At 52.8% G+C, this 21,255-nt stretch overlaps 1 protein-coding gene across 2 annotated transcripts in view; it reads right to left on the bottom strand.

The window, feature by feature from the left end:
- Positions 1-21,255, bottom strand: part of SIM2 (SIM bHLH transcription factor 2) — a 52,348-nt gene that overhangs the window by 14,068 nt on the left and 17,025 nt on the right. For both annotated transcript variants that reach the window (XR_004288542.1, XM_032354744.1), the window contains exons 4-7: positions 18,257-18,365; positions 14,039-14,124; positions 11,941-12,140; positions 7,047-7,153 (exon numbers count right to left, since the gene is read on the bottom strand). Coding sequence is in view for 1 of the 2 variants with exons in the window: in XM_032354744.1 (XP_032210635.1) it covers positions 7,047-7,153; positions 11,941-12,140; positions 14,039-14,124; positions 18,257-18,365 (502 nt within the window). In the remaining variant the exon portion in view is untranslated. The remainder of the gene's footprint in view (positions 1-7,046; positions 7,154-11,940; positions 12,141-14,038; positions 14,125-18,256; positions 18,366-21,255) is intronic.

The following is a 21,255-nucleotide window of genomic DNA, read 5'->3' as shown; positions in this document are numbered from 1 at the left end:
CCAGAAATGCCTGTCTTGATTGAATAGTGTTCCCCCAAAAGATATATTCTGCCTTCTGACCCAAGGAACCCACAAATGTGACCATATTTGGGGAAAGGGTCTCTGCAGGTGTCATTGTTAAAGATCTCAAGATGACATTGTTCTGGAATGGGGTGGGCTCTACCTCGACACAAATGCCCCTCTAAGACAGAAGAGGAGAAGACATACGCCGGCGGAGGGGGTTGGGGGAGGAGCAGCCAAGGCAGGGACTAGAGGGAAGGACCCGCAGCAGCAGATGCTGGAGAGGCAGGAAGGATCCTCCCTCGAGGCCCCAAAGGGAGCCCAGCCCTGCCGACACCTTCACTTCGGACTTCTGGTCTCCAGAACTGTGCATGAGTGCATTTCCATTGTGTTCAGCCCCCGCCAGGAAAACACCCTCCACGGGAAAACTGGTGAGTGCGATCCCCGTGCTCCTCCTGCTCTTATCCTCTGGGCTGGCTCTGCCTTGGGGGGGTGCAGTCGGTGAGGCTCAAGAAAGCCCCATGAAGGGGGTGTGCACGTTCCCCACACAATGCCCTGCTCCACGCTGAGGGTAGGATGGGTAGGACAACACGGAAGCACCTTCAGGAAGAATGTCCCCAAGAGCCACATTGTGGCACCGACCACTGAAGCTGGGCTGAGCCTGACCCATCAGTATCCCGAAGGTACAGTCTACACGTCTAGATGTCCCAAACTGCTTCCAGGGATCAGGATGATGCGTGGATCACGCTGCACTTTCTAGGATTTTGTCCTGCACCATCGCTCGTGGTCCCCCCTTCACGCACAGGCTCCCCACACCGTCACCTGCAGGACCAGGACACCTCCATCTCCAGACTCTGCTTGGAGGATAGGATCTAAAAAAGGATCTGGGTATGAATTAAACGTAGTCATCCATTCCCAGTCCAGAGACAAGCAAGGCCAGCAGCAAAGGCTAGTATCACTTAAAATGCAATGGTCACATTAGATTAGAAACTCCTTTCAACTTTGTCTTTCATTTGAAGACCTCTGTCCCCTGTTCCATAGAGTTAGGCAAACTGGTGTCCCATGTACCACACAAGCTCATGGATGGGCTCTGCTGGTGGCCCAGTGCTGCTGTTACTCTGGGTGCCTTTGGCTGGTCAGGTGTTAGCCACAGGCTCTGCCACTCCCTACTGCCCTCCAGCTGCCCATTCATATGTGTCACCAGCCTAACCCCATAAACATTTAGGCTTGTGCCATTTAAGGTACGTTCTCTATGGGTGTCTACGAGCTGTCCTATCATATTGCTATAACAGTTATTTCTTGAACTCTGTAGACCACACATTCAGACTTCGAAGCCTTTCTGGGATATCGAAATGTCTTGACAATAGGACATGGCCTGTGTTCTCTGTGATCTGGGCCCACTGTGGAGAGAGGCCTAACTAGAGAGCTAGGGGGACATTCTCTGCCCGTCTTGTACAAATAGCTTTGTGGACATCCTAGTTCTTCTGAACTACTGTGTCCACAAGAAATCTGTCTAGTGTCCCTCAACAGAAATCATCGGGTTTGTAGATGTCAGTCCCTTCCCAAGCTGTGTATTGGCCTGAGGCCACATGACTGTCAGGCCTGTGCTGGGGCCCACATTCAGCAGAGCCACCTCAGGATGGTGGTCAGGAGAAGGCTTGGGGTGGGGGGTGGGTCAAATACATTCCCTAGAGGATCTGGGTTTGTTTGTCCTTGCAGAAGCTTCAGGGGAAAGTGCTGGCCCAGTCTGACTGGTGGGGAAGGCCCAGGTCCACAGGGACACAGAGGCCGAGGTGCCAGGGCCATGCCAGCCCCATCTTGCTGACCTCACGAAGCCCATGTTCTGCTTCTGCTCAGGAAACTAACTTTCTGGAAGGTGTTGAGTTCTCTTTCTTTAGGGGCTGTGCTTTCTTTGGACCCTGTGGGTCCCTGCTCTGGGTTAAGATAATATTTTGAACAATGTGTGAAAACCATTTGGCTGACTGTGCTCCTCCAGAGCCACCACGGCCTTATGTCTAACCCTGCTGCTGGCAGAGGCCTTCGCCCCCATCTCCCGGGATTCCTGGATTTGGGACGCCAGTGTAGAGAAAATCTGGCCTTGGAAAATTGGACAGTGACCTCCCTGGGTGCTGGCAGATGTTTCCTGTGCTCGGTGACCTCATCAACTACGAGGACGGATGTGTCTGTGTGTTCCCCTGGAAGAGGCCAGCGCCCCCCAAGGCCTTGGAGTTCTGAGGGTCACCATAGTCCTGACCACCTCTGGCTGCCTTCTGTTGTGGCGGAAAGGAAGTGGCGTGCCTACCCTTCTGGGGCAAACACCAAGCCCGCTCCAGCTGTGATGAGAATGAAGGATTGAGTCCTAGCTTGGCGTGGCCCACTGGGGATCCAGGTCCAGGGGAAGCCTGGAGGGCAGGAGGCTGGTGCCCGGCCCAGAGCCCTGCCATCAGTTACTGAGCACCACGGGACAGGACCAAAAAGTCACATTTCCAAATGATGAATCCTGCCTTCTCAGACTTCTCACCCGACTCCCTGAAGCCAGCCTGTCCAGCTGGGTCTACTACTTGGGGAAGGACACAGAGCTCTGAGAGAAAGTCCTCGTCATGGGCTGACTGTGTTCTACCCAGATTCATATGCTGAAGCCCCCTCCCACAGTACCTCAGAAAGTCACTGTATTTGGAGATAGGAGCTTTAAAGAAGTAACCGAAATAAATGAAGTAATGGCGGGGGGAGACCCTAATCCAGTATGGCCGGTGTTCTTACAATTAAAAGAGATGAGGACGCAGATACACACAGAGGGACGATCACAGGAGGCCCTCTGAGGCCACAGGAACAAGACGCTCATCTACAAGACAAGGACAGAGGCCTCCGGAGAACCCAGCCCTGCCAACACCTTGATCTCAGATTCAAGCTTCCAGAACTGTGAGGAAACACACTTCTGTGGTTTAAGCCTGGGGTATTTTGTCATGGCGGCCCAAGCAGACCAATACGGTCCCCATGAGGATCCGAACAGCGTGAGGGGAAAGCAGGCAGGGCTGGAAGGAGCTGGACACATCCTCCTGGAGGAGAGGTGACAGCAGACGACACCATACGAGGAGTGAAAACAGAACTGGAAAGAGTGGGGTGAGGCTTGGCTTCCCCCAGCTCCCACGGGGCAGGAGTCTGGGTGTGGACAACAATCAAACTGACCAACTGGGCCCCTGGGCTGTGGGGGCGACAGGGCCCCTCAGAGAGAGGTGACCAGTGCCTGTGAGGACAAGATGACCGCCTGGGCTGGGAGGTGAGGAGCAGCTCGTGGAGGGACGGCTGGACGGAGAACACCTTCTCGAAGCCTGGAGACCAACGCGGGGGGCGGGGGGTAGGCTGACGAGACACAGCCCTTTGGACCTTTGCTCTGACAGATGCCTCATCGCATCCCTCACCAGGGAGCGCACCCAGCAACTTCCGACGGCCCCATCTCCTCCCTGAGGCCTTTCTCTGGCAGAGCCCACGCTGACAGATGTGGGGGAGCTGGGGGGTTAACAGCCCCGAGAGCGGCCATCAGCTGATGACTGAAACAGGAACATAAATGCCTCAGCTCCCCCGCCTTAGCACCATGACCGAGTCCCAGACAGACAAGCCCCTCTTAAGACTCCTTCCCCTCCATGACTTACTTCTCTCTCCCTTGACCATGTTTTGGTCGCTGTCCAAATAAACTGCTGTCTTTGAACTCTAGGCTCAGGGTCGGCTCCCGGAGTTGGCCCCTCTGGCCCCAGTTCTGTGCGTGGGAAGGAGACTCAGAGCCCCAGCTACCTCACAACACAGAGATTTCCAAACTGCCCCAGCTCCACACCGACAAAGACCCAGCTTCCAGAAACCACGCTCTGCATGTTGAATACGTCCCCTTTCTTCGTCCGAGAGTCCCAGCTTTGGAGGCGAAATGCATGGCTTTCCTGAAGGGGATATCCAAAGAATGTTCCAATCCTGGAGCCAAGGGGTGAGCTCTGGAAGACTAATACCCACCCCTATTTGTGGTAAGAGCCTCTGCTATTTCTCACTGTGGAAGGTGCTCTAGTTTATGTCAGGAAAACCTGGGGAAGGGAGTCTGAGACAGACATGGGGCTCATGGCGGATCCCCAGGCCGCCCCATCTCCCGGCAGCCTGGCTGGGGTATGCTCGCTACCTCCTCTCCCAGTGGTGGTTTCTCCACTGTCGCGAAGGTCACTGTACAATAGCAATACATTGTCAGTATTGCCATTTTTAATTTTCTTTGGTTTACCAATTCTACCCATTTGGAGAAAATTTAAAAACAACCGTGCTCCCTCTGGTTTCTAAATGCTTCTGTCTTTTCCTTGTGTCTCCTGGAAGCCTGTGAATGTGTTTCCTTTCAGGGCTCCCTGTCGAGGTATCTAGAAATACCAAGTTCCAAGTGGGATAAGGTGAATCTGTCATACAAACTGCAAATAAATAAAGTCCCTTCATAAGCCGGGTGAGCTTGGGAAGTTTGGGGTTCCTGATGCAGCAAAGACGGGCCCATGTCTCCACGTCTAAGAGCCACCTTGTGGCGGAAAACGCTCAAGGCTTGAGAGCCAAGCAAGCCTGGACCCCAGTCCTGTCTGACTCAGCTGCTGTCTGGCTGCAGGCCTCCACCCCTGGGGCTCATCTGCTCTGCGGGGCAATGGGCATAAGGGCCGCCCAGCTCCCCTCAATGACGAAAGGTCAGAATGGACACATGAAAAGCATCCAGACGTGTTGGGGTCACAACAGCCTCACGCTGATCATCACTGTGGCTTTTATTACATTTCCAAAGCACAAATTATATTTATTTCCCCTGGAAAAAAAAAATCCCTGCTCCCCTCTATGAGCCAGGCAGCAAAAGAGATAAGAAATGAGATTTAAGGGACACCTGGGTGGCTCAGTCAGTTAAACGTCTGCCTTTGGCTCAGGTCATGATCCCAGGTTCTGGGATCGAGCCCCACATCAGGCTCCTTGCTCAGTGGGAAGCGTGCTTCTCCGTCTGCCTGTGCTCCACTTGCTGTGCATTCTATCTCTCTCTGCCAAATATATAAAATCTTAAAAAAGAAAGAAAGAAAGGAAGGAAGGAAGGAAGGAAGAAAGAAAGAAAGAAAGAAAGAAAGAAAGAAAGAAAGAGGGCGCCTGCGTGGTTCAGTGGGTTAAAGCCTCTGCCTTCGGCTCAGGTATGGTCTAAGGTCCTAGGATCAAGCCCCGCATCAGGCTCTCTGCTCAGCAGGGAGCCTGCTTCCTCTTCTCTCTCTGCCTGCCTCTCGGCCTATTTGTGATCTCTTTCTGTCAAATAAATAAATAAAATCTTTTTTTTTTAATGAGATTTAAAATGAAGACTTTTAATTCCATAAGTTTTCATTCTCCGGGCTTAGAGGCCTAATGTCCTCCAGTATAGCCCCACTTTGAGGAGCAACTCTTCCTGCAGGTAATTTGGGGGGATATCAGGGCTTGCTGGGTATCGGGGTCCTGACGAGCTCCTGCCTCCATAGAAGGGGGTTGCGGACCTGTGGGGTGGAGGCTCTCAGAGCAGCTGCCTGCCTTCCCCACCTGCAGTGGTGGTGACTAGGAATGTCCCTCCTAGGTATCCCCCCGGCAGTGTGGAGATGAGGACCCTCAAGCCTCTCTTCCCTTCTAGATTGTTCCGTGGTGATGCTGCTGCTCCACACCCTCAAAGCAGATGCCTCTTCATCTCCCGACCACTCTCGTGACTCTAGAGCACATACTCTCAGCTTACTCTCTGCCAAGCAAGTCTCCCCAATAACTCATTCTGTAATCGACACTCCCTACCCCTGTACCAGCCCCCGTAGGAACGAGGCCAACCTATAGATCCCGTCCAAATGGTCAGCACTTGCTTCCTGACCAAGCTGCTTTCAAGAACGACAGGGATGTTTGTATCACGATTTGGTTATTGAAACACAAGAAATATAAAGGCGGCTCACAACTCTGAGTCTGTCCATGCACGGCGATCTCTCCTCGCTGTTGTGAATCAAAAGGGAACAGCAAGAAGCTGTGTGAGTCTGCCTAGCGACACCCTAGTGACTGCCATGCCCAGTGGGATGAGAGACGGCTGGGCATGCAGACGATGCGGCCAGAGCGAGCAGTCCTTGACCTGCCGTCCACCCTCAGCCTGACACCAGCCACTTGTCCTCGAACGCCTCCTCATCAACACAAAGCAAAGCGAGAATGGGGGCAGGAGAAGATCCGGCTCCTCTAAGCTTCTCCAGCCCCTTACCAAGCACCCCTGCGCCGGCCATTGGCACGGAAGGCTGGACCATGAGAAGATGAGGTATCCTGCTCCATGCCACTTCTTTACTACCTCAAGTTGGATTCCGGAAGAAAAGTGTCACTTTTTAAAACATTTCAGTGACTTGAGGCCACCCCGGTGCCACGCAGATGTTCACCCAACGGTCTGCATTGGCGAATCGAATACTGATTATTCCCTCTTTCCATGCTGACTTCTCCCCACCCTGGAAACCTGGGGTCTCCCCTGAGCTTGCCAACCAGGTGGTGGACAGCGGTCAGAGACCGCCTGCTGCCTCTCACTGTGTGACCCCAGGCAAGTGGCGGAACCTCTCTGAACCTCAGCTCCTCCTCAGCAGTAAAAGAAAGCTATGAACAGGAGAAGCTCCCTCACCGGGCTGGCAACATATTTAACCACTTAAACCAGTGCCCGACAATAGTAAGGACTCTGTATGTGCTGGTTCTTTCGCTGGTTGCCCTCATTTGCAGCCGGTGTCCAGATGTCATAGAGACATTCAGGTTGTAAATCCACCATCTCCAATCCAGCATTCCCTACCATCCTACCCCCGCCACATCACCGGAAGGTGAGCTTGCACGGCTGAGAACGGACCGTTAGCTGTGCTTAATGGAGGGGTGGATGGAGTGCGCAGGACTTTTAAAATTCACGTGTGCACAGCGGATGACCAGGGTACCCAACAAGGGCCTCCCGGCTCCACCCATACCCCGGCGAGCCCCGCCCACGGCGAGCCCCGCCCACAGCGAGCCCCGCCCACAGCCCAGCGGCGGCTCCAGTGAGCGGTACTCACGAAGGTGGTGCGCATAGCGGAGGTGGAAGACGTCACAGCCGTGCACGTGATGGTAGAGGGTCTTCTCGATCAGGTCCTGCGGCTCATACCCGGTCAGCTCGGTCACCCTGGGGGGAGGGGGACAGTGGCTCCGTGGGTTACGCGGCTCTGCTGATCGCCTTTCATTTAAACTAATACTGGTTTGGCCAACGAATCGAGTGCTAAAAGGCTCAGGGGAGGGGGGCTGATGTTGGTTTTGGAAACCGAGAATGATCTTTTTTACAAGAAGACAGTCTTTGAACTCTAGCCCGGTGCAGGATGTAGCAGTGTTTGTGAGCGGGAATGTTCTTCTGAAACCACCGTCTAGAAGAACATTTGATGGCTTAACACGTTTTCCTTTTTTGGGGTCAAGCTTCTCTGGGGGCGCTTACACCTGAACTTTGATGCCCATAGTGGGAGAAAGACCCACTCTCCTGGAGCTTTTGGGTGACAGTCCAATGGGAACCTTTGCTTTTTTATTATGGTAAAATATGCATAGTAGAAAACCTTTGCCATTTTAACCATTTTTAAGTGCACATTTAGTGCACTAACGACATCCACAGCGTCGTGGGACCAGCACCTTTCCAGCTCCAGAACCTCCCACTGCACCAGGTAACCCTCACTCTCCCTCTGTCTCTATGAATCTTTCTATTCTAGATATCTTACAAGTGGGGCGCCTGGGTGGCTCAGTCGGTTAAACGGCTGCCTTTGGCTCAGGTCATGATCCTGGGGTCCTGGGATTGACTCCCCAACTTTGGGCTCCTTGCTCCGCGGGAAGCCTGCTTCTCCCTCTGCCTCTGCCTGCCACTCCCCCTGCTTGTGCGATCACTCTCCCTCTCTGACAAACAAACAAAAATTTTAAAAAGCAGGTATCGCAGAGGGGTGGAATGCTGTGGCATACGTCCCTTTGTCTGGCTTCTTTCACCTGGCATCATGTTTTCAGGGTTTGCCCATGCCGTGGCTTGTGATAGAGGTGGTTCGTTTTCACGGTTGGGTAATGTTCTAGCGCAGTAGGTGTCACATTAGGTTTGGCTGTTCACCCACTGCTGGCCACGTGGGAGGTATCCACATCCGGAGGTGGGCTACGGGGTGTGTGAGCCCTGATGTCTCGCCGGATGCCGTGGTCTCAGGACGCTCTGGTTGGGCAGTGGCTCATTCAGACTAGCTGGAGCCAGTGACCCCTCCTATGAGTGGAGCATGGTGGTGCAGCCCCCAGAAAACAGTAGAACAGCCCCCACAAATAGCATGACTGCAAGGTAAACCTTCAATCTGCTGACGAAAGGGCAGCATGTCCCCGGGCTTTCCTGCCATTATCACCTCTCTGTTCTCATCAAGCCCCAGGAATGAAGATTCTCTTCAAGAGGCCCCACATCAGCTCTGTGAAGAAAAGCAGCTCTCAGGGTCCAAGCCCACATCATCACTGGCCTTCGGATTACTCCCTCCGGAGGTGAAAAGGGCAGGCGGCAACGGTGTTGTTCCTCAGGCCCTGGGCAGCTGAGCGGGGAGCTGTGCCCTCGGAGGAGGTGGCCGTAACGTCTTGGTGACAGATATTCAAGAACAGATGAAAGAGGCGGGCAAGAAGGATTCTAAGGGAAGGGAGGCGGTTCTGGGGGTCAGAGGTGGGGCCCGAGGCGGGGCCGGGACTGGGGGTCCCGCTGATTTCTGTCTGAAATGTTGGCTAGAAATGAAACAGGGAAACTTGACCTCACTTTCATTCTGTAACCTGCTCCCCTTTCTGTTGAGTTCTGTGCGGGCTTCGGGTTGTAAATCTCCGGGAGCCTCATATTTCCCTGGAATTACTCACTATTTGGTGTACACATTTCCATGGTGTTCCTCCAGGGTGGGAAGGAGATGGAGCTGGAGGTAGGTGGAAAAGGAACTTGCCACAGCCTTTCAGGGCTCAGGGACGTCTCTAAGGGCCACCTAGAGCTTCAGGCCCCACTGGAGTCGAACTGTGTGGCAGGAAAACTGAGACCTGGCATCCCCCCAGAAAGAAAACCAGGCATCTCTACGGGGTGGGGATGAAAGAGGCTTCCCAGACCCTTTGGAAGCAAAGTTACAGAACAACGGCCCCGAACGTGTAAATGAATCAGAAACACATGTATTAAGTTTCTCATCAAAGTGCACGCTGGTTTTAAAAATTAAAGGGAAAGAAAAGGGTCTGGCAGCATGCCCTCCTGGTTTTTTCCAAACCTCCAGTGTCTGAAGACCTGTCAGAGGGATTTGCCAAACCCCAAACATGGCTGGGTTCACCCATCCTTAGCAAAAGCACCAGCTACAGTTTCAAAGTGAAATACCACAAAACCCCTATGAACCAAATTTCAGGTTACGCTGAGTTCAGTTGTGTCTGGGATTACACTGGGTGGGGGGCCCAGTGGCCACCCCCCAGGCCCCTGTGACTCTAGGGCTGCTGGGCTTCAAGCCAAGCCCACACAGTGGCCTCTGGGGTTTGGATGCAGGAGCTGACATCTCTCATCCCGCCGGGCCATTCTGCTGACCTCTGGGTCCTGGGCCAGCCCCTCTGTCCCCCAGCCCAGAGACCTCTCAGAGACTGAGCTACAATGGACCAGAGACCAGAGTGGGGTGAAGAAATCTCCAGCTCATCTCTCTCTTAAGCATCTCTTAGATGACTGGACTTCAGAAGCTTTGCTAGAAGCTTCCTGGTACTTAGCTGGGAGAACCACGGGGACTTCTGCAGAGACAGGATGTCTTCTGCAAGTTCACAGTCTTTCTTTCCTACTCACCTCAGGGGTCTGGCCCTCACACTGAGGTGGAAGGTTGCTGGCATTCAAGAAAGCCCATGCCTGAGGCTCCCTCCCCGAGCAGTCTGGCCTGTCAGCTCACGTTGTCCGCCCTCTTCCGCAAAGCCCTCCGTTTGTCCTTCTTGTTTCAAAGCTGCATGCACTGAGCCATTTAAGACCTGAAGTCTCTTCTCCGGGGACACCTCCCTCTTTCATCTTCTAGAGAATTCACTGAGCCTCAGAGGCTTTTCCTGGAACTCTCAAAGGAAAACTAAAGGAGGAGACAGACATAACAAGGGAGAACCTCCCCCAAGTGTCTAAAATAATGAACGTGGAGGACTGGAACTCTTTTCAGTTCACTTTTAAAAGTGGCTCCTGAATCCAGAAAGAACCCCTTCCCACCACTGCCTGCTGGCGCTTCCGCCACATCCCAGGCAGCCCCCCCCCCCCCGCCCCCCCCCCCCCGCCCCTCCAGGCAGGTGCCAGTCTTCCCGGCAGGAAACAGGAAACAGCCTTTGTCAGCGTCTCCCTGCCCAAAGGGGCCGGCCTCCTTTCCCCAAAGAGTTATGCTACTCTGCTTGGAGCTCCTGGGAGCACAAAGGCCAAGTCCGTCATGTCAACCCTTGTCACTTCTCTACCTTCGCAGGGTTCTGAGGTTCTGAGGTGTGCTAACGATGAACTAAGCTAACTGGCGTCTTCTCTTCCCAGCCCTAACCAAATATGTGTGGTTTTCTCCCATAACTGGTTAAAATGACCAATTTTATGGCATGTATATTTTACCACAGTTAAAAAGATGGGGGAAAAACTACAAATTTTAACAACAGTAAATATATGTGTGTGTGTGTGTGTGTGTGTGTGTGTGTGTGTGTATTAACATATAGATGTATCTCTCTCCTCTCGCCCAGAAACCTTAGCCACACATACCAAAAAGCAGAAGTGGGGTCTCTGAACATCGAGTCCTCCCAGTATGGCTGAGGACTCCAGGGGGCTATAAGGCGGCAGAGAGACTCACCTTGCAGGCCCATCAGGCTTTTTACTTTTACAAATGCTTCCTGTGTGGGTTCAGATTTCACTTGCCCTAAACAGCCTGTGGGTAGCCCAGTGGGCAGGGCAGGGCTGACTTGTTTCACAGACGAGAAAAGGGAAGCCCAGAGAAGCCCCACAGGCTTGAGGCCTCCAGGCTTGTGAAGCCCGCTGGGCTGCCCTGGGGGACGGCCGGGCTGCTCCAGCACCCCCCTCCCCCGAGCAGGCGTGGGCCCAGCGAACACAAATCAGTGCTTCTGCCTCGTTCACGGTCCCTTCTCTCTCGGGGATCAGACCTTCCGACTGGCAGGCATCCTCAAGTAAGAAAGGAAAGGACTTTTGAGAGAGCCAGGTCTGGAGCCACTGCATCTTGACCCTTCCCGCCCGCCGGGGGTGCCCTCCCAGGCCAGGGCCAGCCGGGGGACCCCACTGAGGTCACAGCCACAGCTTTCCCCAGGGAAGGCTGCCTGTCTGCTCGCAGCCTCAGCTCCGGTGGCCGCCACAGCTCGGATGGCCTCCCACCAGCCTGCGTGGGCAGCCCCCCGCCCCACCACCCACACTCCTACGTTCTTTCAATCAATCGTAAGGTCCTACCTACTTCATGGAGATACAAGACAATCCCGACCTCGTGGGCCTTCAAAAACTTGTGTCCACAACACGTATTTCCAGTTCCTACTCCAGTGAGATGATGAAGGGAGAAGTAAATAATATAAAATAATATAAAACCTGGTACCTGGAGAAGCGGCTATCTCCTGAAGCCTACGGCTGATAGCAGGTCTTTTAACTCATGACCTGGTTCACTAAATCGCTTTCTAACTCACATTCTTGAGAGAGAGAAAGAGCATGAGGAGGGGGAGCAGTAAAGGGGACGGAGAAGCAGGCTCCCCGCTGAACAGGCAGCCCAATTCGGGGCTCGATCCCTGGACCCCGGGATCATGACCTGAGCCAAAGGCAGACACTCAAATGACCAAGCCACCCAGGCACCTCTCTCACTTGCATTCTTAGTACGACTTATTCCTCCTTACATTTTGGCTTAACAGGGGAGCTCTCGGGGCAGTTTCCACCGTTGGGGGCTTCTGGAACTCTGCAGGAGCAGCAGAAGCCAAACTCACCTGGAATCCAGGAAGATCAGCTTCAGGTCGAGGCTGGCCCTGAACATGAACATGTTACTGTGCAGCTTGATCTCTGTGACGGCGCTGGGCGGCAGCGACTGGCCCACGGCCACCAGCCCCACGATCTGGTAGCAAGAGTCATACAGGGACATGTCCAGCATATACTGCCTGATCTTCAAGTAGCCGCTGCAGTGGATGACCTGGGGAGAGCAGAGGGCAGAGTCAGCCGCCGGGTGCCCAGGGGTCAGACTGACACCCCCTCCTCCTGGCTTGGAGCCTGCCTGCCTTCTCGAGCGTGCTGGACAGTGCTCAGCCCAGCCTCTACTGAGCAGTCGGGCCAACATGCTTCTTTCTCAGGAAACTATCATGATAGAATGTAAGGGTTGTCTCACCCAATTGACTCTGCTCAAGTAACTCCACAAGGTAAGACTCCAATCATAATGCATTTGTCCATAATTAACTCATCACCAAGTCACCATCAGAGGCACAACGAAAGCACCGTGGGAAGCTGACTGTTGGCTCCACGATGCTCATCGCCTCCCGGTGCGACTCGATTTGACAACATGTTAACTTGACACATCACTTGACAAGCTACACCATTCCACCAGTAAATGAAGAATTCTTTCAGCAGAATCAAGGGTCTTCCTTTAATGTATTTTTATTTTGTTTTGTTTGTTTGTAACTCAAGATTCTATCGCCTTGTAATGAGCCCTAAGCCGGAATGGCTCCATGGAAACCTGTGATTGTTATAGCCAAAAACCATGCCGGAGAGAATGTACAGGGTTTCCAACGGCCAACAGAAACATTGGTGCAACCTTCAGCCTCACTGTTGGCAGCATTTGTATAAGTGAGAGTCAGTAAAATCTTGAAAGGATCCCAATCAATGAACAGCTAAAATCTTAAAATCTCTTTTCTATAATGTTCCTCTGGGACTCCTGGATGCATTCACTCTTTAGGGCCCCAACAAATCTTAAAATCCGTCCAGTCCATTGTCCCATCTTACTGATGAGGAAACCAAGGACAAGGTAGTTGATCTGTCCTGCTTAAGATTAGACAGTTAATAAGTGGCAGGCATAACTCAAGACCCAAGTCTGTTGGGTAGAGGACAGCGCCGGGGGTTCTCCACCCCTGGTCGAAATGGGCTTCGATAAGATAAGAAATGTGTCCCCAAACTATAAAACAGAGCGAGGCAAAGTCAAAGGAAAGAGCTCAGTGTGGGGTTCAAAGGGGGGGGGTGCTGAGGAGAAGCTGAAGGGGAGGCAGCCGCTGTGGTAGGGAGGAGGGCAGAGGGGGCAGCATTCCAGAAAGAGAGGACAAAGGTGGGAGAAACAGTCACTTCAGGCTCCAGAGAGGACCCAGAAGCTCGGAAGGCGATGATGCTCAGCCCTGACGTCTCCCAACCTGCCCGTCCGCCCAGGAGTGGCTGACTCTGGTACGGAGGCACCACGCCACCCCTGGACGCGTCAGGGGACCGACTCCTGAGTTCTGGAGCGAGCCAGAGCAGGGGGCCAGGTCTGGCAGAGAAAGGCAGCCAGGAGGAGCTCTGCCCCGTAGCACAAGGGCCTTCTGCTGGTCTCGTCCCTTCTCTGCTTGCGTCCCTAATGATCATAATGACTCCCCTCTGCGGGCTGTGATGACTGGTGATGAACGAGATGAGAGTCTGCGGACCAAAGCTCTCTGGCCCTCAGAACGGGTTCTGCCATTAGTCAGGCACCTCACAGCCATCGCTGGGTTTGGTCAAAGGCTCCAGGGCAGGAGCACCGTCTCTGTGCTCTGCATAATCACTGCGACCCCGCCATACGGGTTCTCGGTAACTAGAGGGGGGAGGCTCCAGGGGCACAGACCCGAGCAAAGAGGAAACTGCAGGAAAGGAAAGTTCTACCCTTGCCCACATTTATTCCTGGTCTCATGCGATGAAATCCAGTCCTCCTGGAATATCCTCGCGGGACACCTGCTCTTGTACCTGCTGCCGGAGCTGGGGCGAGCAGCCTCCCTAGAAACTAGCTCTGCCTGGGGCTTGCACGGGAAGCAACCCTTAAAGCCACGAAGACCCACCGCCGACTCCCGCTTCCCTCCCGCCACACCAGGCTCCTCGTACCTTGTATCCGCTGCATGTCAGGCCCGCGTTTCTTTTCGCCAAGACACACTTCATCCGCAGAAAGAACGACCTCTCTATCTCATACTCTGAAAGCAGGAGTGGCGTTAGATGGGCCAGCTGTCTGGTGATGCTTGCCCCGATTTTGTCCCCACGACCTCAGGACCTCAGTCAACCCTCAGGACCAGACCAGGCAGCCAGAGGCCCCACCCCAGAACGCCCAGCCCCTGACCCAGGGACTTCCGCCTGCGGCTGGGCCCCAGGTGGGGTGGCGAGACCGGCCCTGTCCCGGTGTGGCTTCTACGTGCTCCAGAGGTAGGCAGCCGGAAACGTGGCCATGGCGGGAACTCGGGAGACACCAGCCCAGGGCCGATGTTGAGAATTCTAAGAGCAGCAGGCCCAGCCCCGCTCGCACGTCCGTGGTCCCATCCGGGCAGGTGCGCAGAGGCCTGGTGCCAAATGAACCTTCTTGGCCAGCCCTGGGGAGGATGTCTGAGTTGGCCAGGAAGGCCCAGAGGCATCTGACTTCCTCAGGGATGGGGATGCTAGGTCAGGGCTCACAGGCACAGTCCTCCGGCAGAGGGAGGCAGCCACAGGGCGCCTCCTGCCAGCTGTGCCCATGAGCACCGATCCTGCCCGAGATTGCCAGGGAATGGGGAAAAGAACCCAACAGACCCAGTCGGTCGGCCAGATCTAAGCTTTTGCCCTCATCTACAGCCCCAGTCCGACCACCCCTCCTTTCCTGATGGCTCTGGCCCTCCCCATTCAGTCTTTGCCTGGCTGGTCCGAAGGCCTCCCCCACCCATCTCTAACCTCACTATTGCAAATACAAGTGAGTTCCCTAAGGAAACACCCCATGCTTCAGTGAGCAGACGCCCATTCTCGGGAATGATGCGTCCACGCCCCTGGGTAAGGGTGAGGTCAGTCCACTCCTAATGAACAGCTACTTGGTAGCAGTTAATGAATTAATTTTTAAAGAAAGGTTACCATTAGGAGTGGAGGCAGTGCCCCCTGCCCCTACCCAGGGGGAGCAGGGGAATAGCCTGTGAGGCTCCTTGTCCCCCACCCTGCCCCCCCACTGGAGGGACGGCCACATTTATCCATAATTCCTCTGCAGCGGGCCAGGCTCTGCGAGGCATAAAGGCTTCTCGGGAACACGCCTGCCTGTCTGCACCATTTCCAGTTATGCACTGAGGTGTGGACACTTAGGGCTAAACACCTTCACCCAGTAATGAAACATCCAGTATGGAAAAAGCCAACAGTACAACAACCAGGAAGCAGCAGGGGGGGAGCTCAGAGGCAGAAAACCAGCTCTGTGGACGAGAAGCCGGGACCAGTCCCAGTGTCCGTGAACCCCAGACCTTGCATAGTCGGGTGGCATCCCCATCTCTCCTGGAGCGCCGTGCTTCTCTTGTGTGGTTGCTACACCTCAGACATAAACCCCACGGGGACTGGGATTGGAAGGGTCTTATGGTATTTCCAAGATACCGTTTGCTGTCATTTTATAAACAATTTATAGCTATGACATGGAAGGCTGACATGAAACCAGAGCTCGGGGGAGAAATTCCATTCCTGCGTACTAACACACTGCGGAACTTTCTAGAACAATAACAACAGAATGTTTTTAGGAGTTCTCTAAGACTCCTGCGGCCTTTTCGAGCATTAAACAACCCCGCAGTAAAAGAATGAGACTCAGGTACTCTATTCCCGGCCAGCCCTCATTTTGCTAGAAATTACTTCTTCCGAGCTTATCTGTGTGCACTGAGGTGGCCAGACTGTTTGCAAGGACTTAAGAGTTACAGACCATAGTGGGGTGCCTGGATGGCTCAGCTGGTTAAATGTCTGCCTTCTGCTCAGGTCATGGTCCCAGAGTCCTGGGATCAAGTCCCCGGATTGAGCCCCACATCAGGCTCACTGCTCAGTGGGGCGTCTACTTATCCCTCTCCCTCTGCCCCCCACCCCCCATCGCACGCTCACGGTCTCTTTTTCTCTCTCAAATAAATAAATAAATTTTGAAATAAAATAAAATAAATAAATATTTATATTATAAATAAATAAATCTTGAAATAAAATAAAATAAATATTTATACATATAAATATAATTATTTTTAAATATCAAATTTTAAATATTTATTTATTTAAATATTTAAATAAAATAAATAAATCTTTAAAAAAGAGAGAGTTACGGACCAGAGCTGCAAGGAAGCCCCCACCTCATGCCAGAAACCAGCACAGCAATCCCTCTCCTCCGTGAGGAAAAGATGCCCAGTGACTACGTCTGGGGCTGAGAACACGGGAGCCAAGAGCTGTACCTGCAGTGATTTTCAAGCTGAGTGCTCTCTCTGCCGTCCGTCCTTCTAGCCTTAGAACAGCCCCTCGCAGGAGGAGGCCGTTTCCACCTGTGGGCCACCCCACTCTGCCATGCTTGAGGTCTCTGCTTTTGCATTCTTTTCTGTGGGGAATTTTGGCCCAGCTGGGATGCCGTAGTCCCCAGCAGACAAGAGACCCACTGAGCGTCATGCTAGTTGGGGTCATTGGCTTGTCAGAGAGAGTGGGGGTTACAGGGCCAGCACCCCAGAACAAGGCCGTCTTCCTAGCATGCACGGCGACTGTAACTTAGGGAGTCATCTGTGTGACGATGTGCTCCACATCCTCCCCCGAACAATCACACGTTATGTCCTGACACGCGCGGATGGCGGTAGGACCCCGATCCCTCCGTGTTCAGTAATGGGACCGTCAGGTGGGGGATCGTGTCCCCACGTGGTGCCAGGCCGGGGAGGTGGACCTGCCTCCATCTGGACGGGAGCTTCTTAACTCATTCATGCCGTGGCACAGAAGTTACTTTGTGTTAGTTTCCTAACCAGGATAACTTTTTTTTTTTTTTTTTAAGATTTTTAAATTTAGGGGCACCTGGGTGGCTCACTCAGTTATGCGTCTGCCTTCGGCGCAGGTCATGATCTGAGGGTCCTGGGATCCAGCCCCTGGGATCCATCGGACTCTCTGCTCAGCGGGGAGCCTGCTTCTCCCACTTCCTCTGCCTAATGCTCTGCCTGCTTGTGCTCTCTATCTCTGTGTCAAATAAATAAAACCTTTTTTAAAAAAGATTTTTTTTTAGGGGCGCCTAGGTGGTTCAGTGGGTTAAAGCCTCTGCCTTTGGCTCAGGTCATGATCCCAGGGTCCTGGGATCAAGCCCCGCTGAGCAGAGAGCCTGCTTCCCTTCCTCTCTCTTTCTCTCTGCCTGCCTCTCTGCTTAATTGTGATCTTTGTCTGTCAAAGAAATAAAATCTTTTTTAAAAAAAAGATTTTTAAATTTATTTATTTGAGAGAGAGAGAGAGAGAGAGAGAGAGAGAGAGAACACAAGCAGGGGGAGTAGGAGAGGGAGAAGCAGGCTCCCCTCAGAGCAGAGAGCCTGATGCTGGGCTCGATCCCAGGACCCTGGGATCATGACCTGAGCCGAAGGCAGAGGCTTAACCGACTGAACTGCCCAGGCGCCCCCAGAATAATGCTTTTAAGTGCAGAAGATAAAAGTATAAGAGATCACAAATGGAACCAATTGTATTAAAACAGTTACCAAAGTATTTTTGGTATAATATTTTTTGGCAATAAAACAAGTGGTGATTTTGTTATAAATGTGCTGCTTTATTCACACATTAAATAACAACAGCCAGCAGCCAGCCTCGTAACTCCTGGAATTCTGAAGTCGCGATGAGCGTCAGTGATTAAACACCTGGGAGAACTATGAAGTGAAATGAAGAATGTGTGTGACTCGTGGTTGGCGAAGCCACCGGCAGAGTGAGAGTGAGAAGGCCCATAATCCGTAAGCAAAGGAAATGCTGCATTCCAAGCAGACAGAGTAAAGATGTCATTCTCCCCGCGCCGTTTCACAGACCCCCTGAGTTCTACCAGGGACCCTCTGGTCAGGAAGCCCAGGGACAGACGTGCGTTCCTGGAATTCTGAACCAAGAGCACATCTTGATCGCTTCACTTTACCTCCCACCAGCGCCTGTCCTGGTCTCTGGCACGAGACATGGGATCAATAGTGTTGCTTCAAAGGACAGAGACATGAAAGCAAACCCCCCACGCTGCGTGTGTGCTGGGGAGGCCCAGCTGGGCAGCCCCAGTCACGTTTCCCCCTGGCAGCGCGGGAAGCAAACCGTCCAGTCACGCAGAAGAGCGTGGTATGGTTTTCATTCTGGTTTCTCTGCGTCTGGAGGAAATACCTTGGAGCAGGTGATGGTGAAGGGGCTGGTGGGCTGCTAGGACGGCTGTCATCTCGTCGTGGTCGGAAGGATGGATGTATTCATAGATGCTGTTGCCGGTGAGCTCCACCTGCCACAGAGGGAAGGGAGGGGTCAGAAATCCTCCCGGGGCCGCGTGGGTCGGGGAGGGGAAGGTGCGCATTAGGGAGACACATCCAGGGTCCGAGCTCCGACCTCTGCTCACAGCCCACACCCTCTCCACATGCAGAAACATGGGTCTTGCATCGAGCTGCGCTCTGCCATCCACCACGCAGGGACGGTCCGGAGCAGGAGGACCTGGGACAGGAAGGGTGAAAAGGTGTGTCCTGCAGGTGGGTGACCCCCCACACACCCGACACGGCCCCGGGCAGGGTCCTTTACACAAGAGGCAGCTTACAACAGACCGGAGCCAGGGCCCGGGTGGAGCCAGAGGGGCCTGGCCGGCCGGGACACCAGCTGCCAAGTCCAGACTGTGGTCCCTGCACGAGTGGTGTCCTCTCCAAGACTGAGCAGGAGTGACCCGCAGGGTCTCCACTGCCCTTGAGGAGACCTCGCCTTCCCACAAGGGCCCTTTCTCCGTCAGCTCCGAGCTGCGCTCCTCGGGCACCGCCAGGCCTCTTTCACGTTGCCAGAAACGTGTCCCAGCCCTCTGACTCTGGGGTGACTGGTCACCCGATGGCTCCCGCCCACGGGTGCGGCAGGGCAGCGGTGTGACCTGTGGGGACTTTGGGCCTGCTCCAGACAGCCAAGTGACACAGTGGTTATTTCCGGGGCTCGTGACCCCAGCCCTTGGACACCACCTAATTCCAGGTACACACCCTGCAGAGGACACGACAGCAGGCCTCAAGCCCACGTGCGTGTGGGACAGGACCCTGCTTTGCAGGGACGGGGTTCTCTAGGACAACACCAGCATGACGACTGTTCCACAGAGGTTCCTGGCGATTCAGTGCCGAAGTTTGAGAACTTTCCTATTGTTCTCCCAAACATAAGTGCCACGATAGGCCAGGATGCCCTGGCCAGGATGCGATGGCCCATCATTCCAAGATGGGCGGTGCCAGAGAATGTTCCAGAGACTAAGACCATCAGCAGGGCCTTCTGAGCAGTGGTGGGCGGGCCCTGTCTTAGAGATGCAGCTGCAGACAAGAAGAGTGAGGCAGCGGGAGCCCAGGGCAGGGATCTCTCTTCCACCACGGCCTGAAGCATCCCTGAAGGATCCCCACAGCCCAGGGGGATGGAAACTGAGAGCGTAGGAAACTGCCCTGGGGGGGCAGGGAGCCATGGGCAGGTCCGACTCTGACTCCGTCTGTCTTTCTCAGCTCTGCCTCACAGGGAGAGGGCAAGCTAAAAGAGCAAAGGCAGTCTTGTCCCCAAGCACCCCCTTGTTATTTTTAAGTACATCGTGCCGTGTGTGTTTTGTTGGGAAGCTCCCTGGTCTCCGTCAGAGTGGAGACAACACGATCTCCAGTCAGGGGGCAGCTCTGACCCAGCTACCTCACGCAGCAGGACAACCGCAGCCAGGCAACGTGAGGCCCAGCTTCTCCTGGGAGCCACTGTTCCAAATTAGCATCAGGGCCACCAGCTCCTTCCCTGGGACTGAGCGGCCATGGAGAGGTGACGGAATTTACCCCAGTCCTCTGAGCCAGGTCTTGCCATTTGTTAAGACATAGGAGTTACCATTTTACTCAGAACAAATTATGTTTCTGGCCTGCTAAGTAATCTTGTCCCTGAAACGGCTTTGGCAGTTCTGTTTTCTGCATTATTCATGGGATGTCTCTTGCCAATGTTATGCCTACAGAGGAACAGAGAGAATCATGTGATACAGAGAGCCTCCCTACCTCCCCACTTGACCCTAAAGAGGATTTGCCAGTGACCAAAGTTATTACGTGAGTTCATCAAACACAGTAAGGATTAAGAACTACATAGCCATCTTTCAAATCATTTCATCCTTAAAAAAATCTCAATAAACCAGCAAGTGCTAAGTCAGCCCTTCGGGACAGGACCATGTCCTCTTTTCCTGAAGCCAGTGACAGAAATTCCTTGTGAAACTCTGTCATGTGGAGAGCGACAGACTAATCAATAAGGGAGTTTTTAAAAATAATTGATTCACAATTTCAATGGCTTATTTTTAAAATGAAAAAATAATGAGAGAAAATTTTTTGTGTGCAGGCCTATCATTTCTCCCTTACCCACGTTTTTAGGGGGGAAAAAAGAGCATTCTGGTTTGCTCCAAGTTCCTCATCAGAAAAAAGTACCCCATGTCTCTTCAGAGAAAGTATATTTATGTACTCACAAGAACATTTGCAACTGTCCTCATAAGGATTCGACTCGCGTTTTAATTCCAAAGTAGCTTCATCTGTCCTCAAAGACCCCATTCTCACCACATGCATTTGGAGAATGAGGACAGAGAAAATCCATGATTTAAGAGGCTTGATTTTCTGAATCCTTGCTTCAATTATAAACTCCAAGCCTGCCCAGGAAGTAAAGTGGTCTTCACGTAACGGAAATGTTTTTAAAGAACAAATTTTGGAATGATAAAACAGGGCTGACCTTGACTCAAAATTATGGTTGACATGGTGTTTCCTGTATTTACATATCTATTCCTGCTTTTGAATGGTTGGAAGAAATGTGACTACCTCACAAAAAAAAAAAAAAAAAAAAAAAAAAAAATTATGGTTGTTGCTATAAAACTCCCCAGGTCTCATACATCAACCTTATTAAAACAGAACCTCAATGTGATAGTTTAGTATTTGTAAGACCCTGCTAACTACAAAATGAATTGCTTTCCTACTAAGAACGTTTTTATGTTTTGCTGAATAGCTTTCCTTCCTGCCAAGAAAACTACATATGATAAATACTGCACTAAATGGATATATTTTGGGTTGGAAGGGGAAACACACATTACTCTGCTTTGGGTGTTTTGCTGACTATGGTAAATTAAGCATTAAAAAAAAAGATGGTTTGGATTTCAGAGTTCAAGTTAT

Source organism: Mustela erminea, chromosome 1 (assembly GCF_009829155.1).
Source record: "Mustela erminea isolate mMusErm1 chromosome 1, mMusErm1.Pri, whole genome shotgun sequence".
Lineage (NCBI taxonomy): Eukaryota > Metazoa > Chordata > Mammalia > Carnivora > Mustelidae > Mustela > Mustela erminea.
The sequence above is the reverse complement of the archived record's forward strand: the minus strand, read 5'-3'. Positions and strand labels throughout refer to the sequence as shown.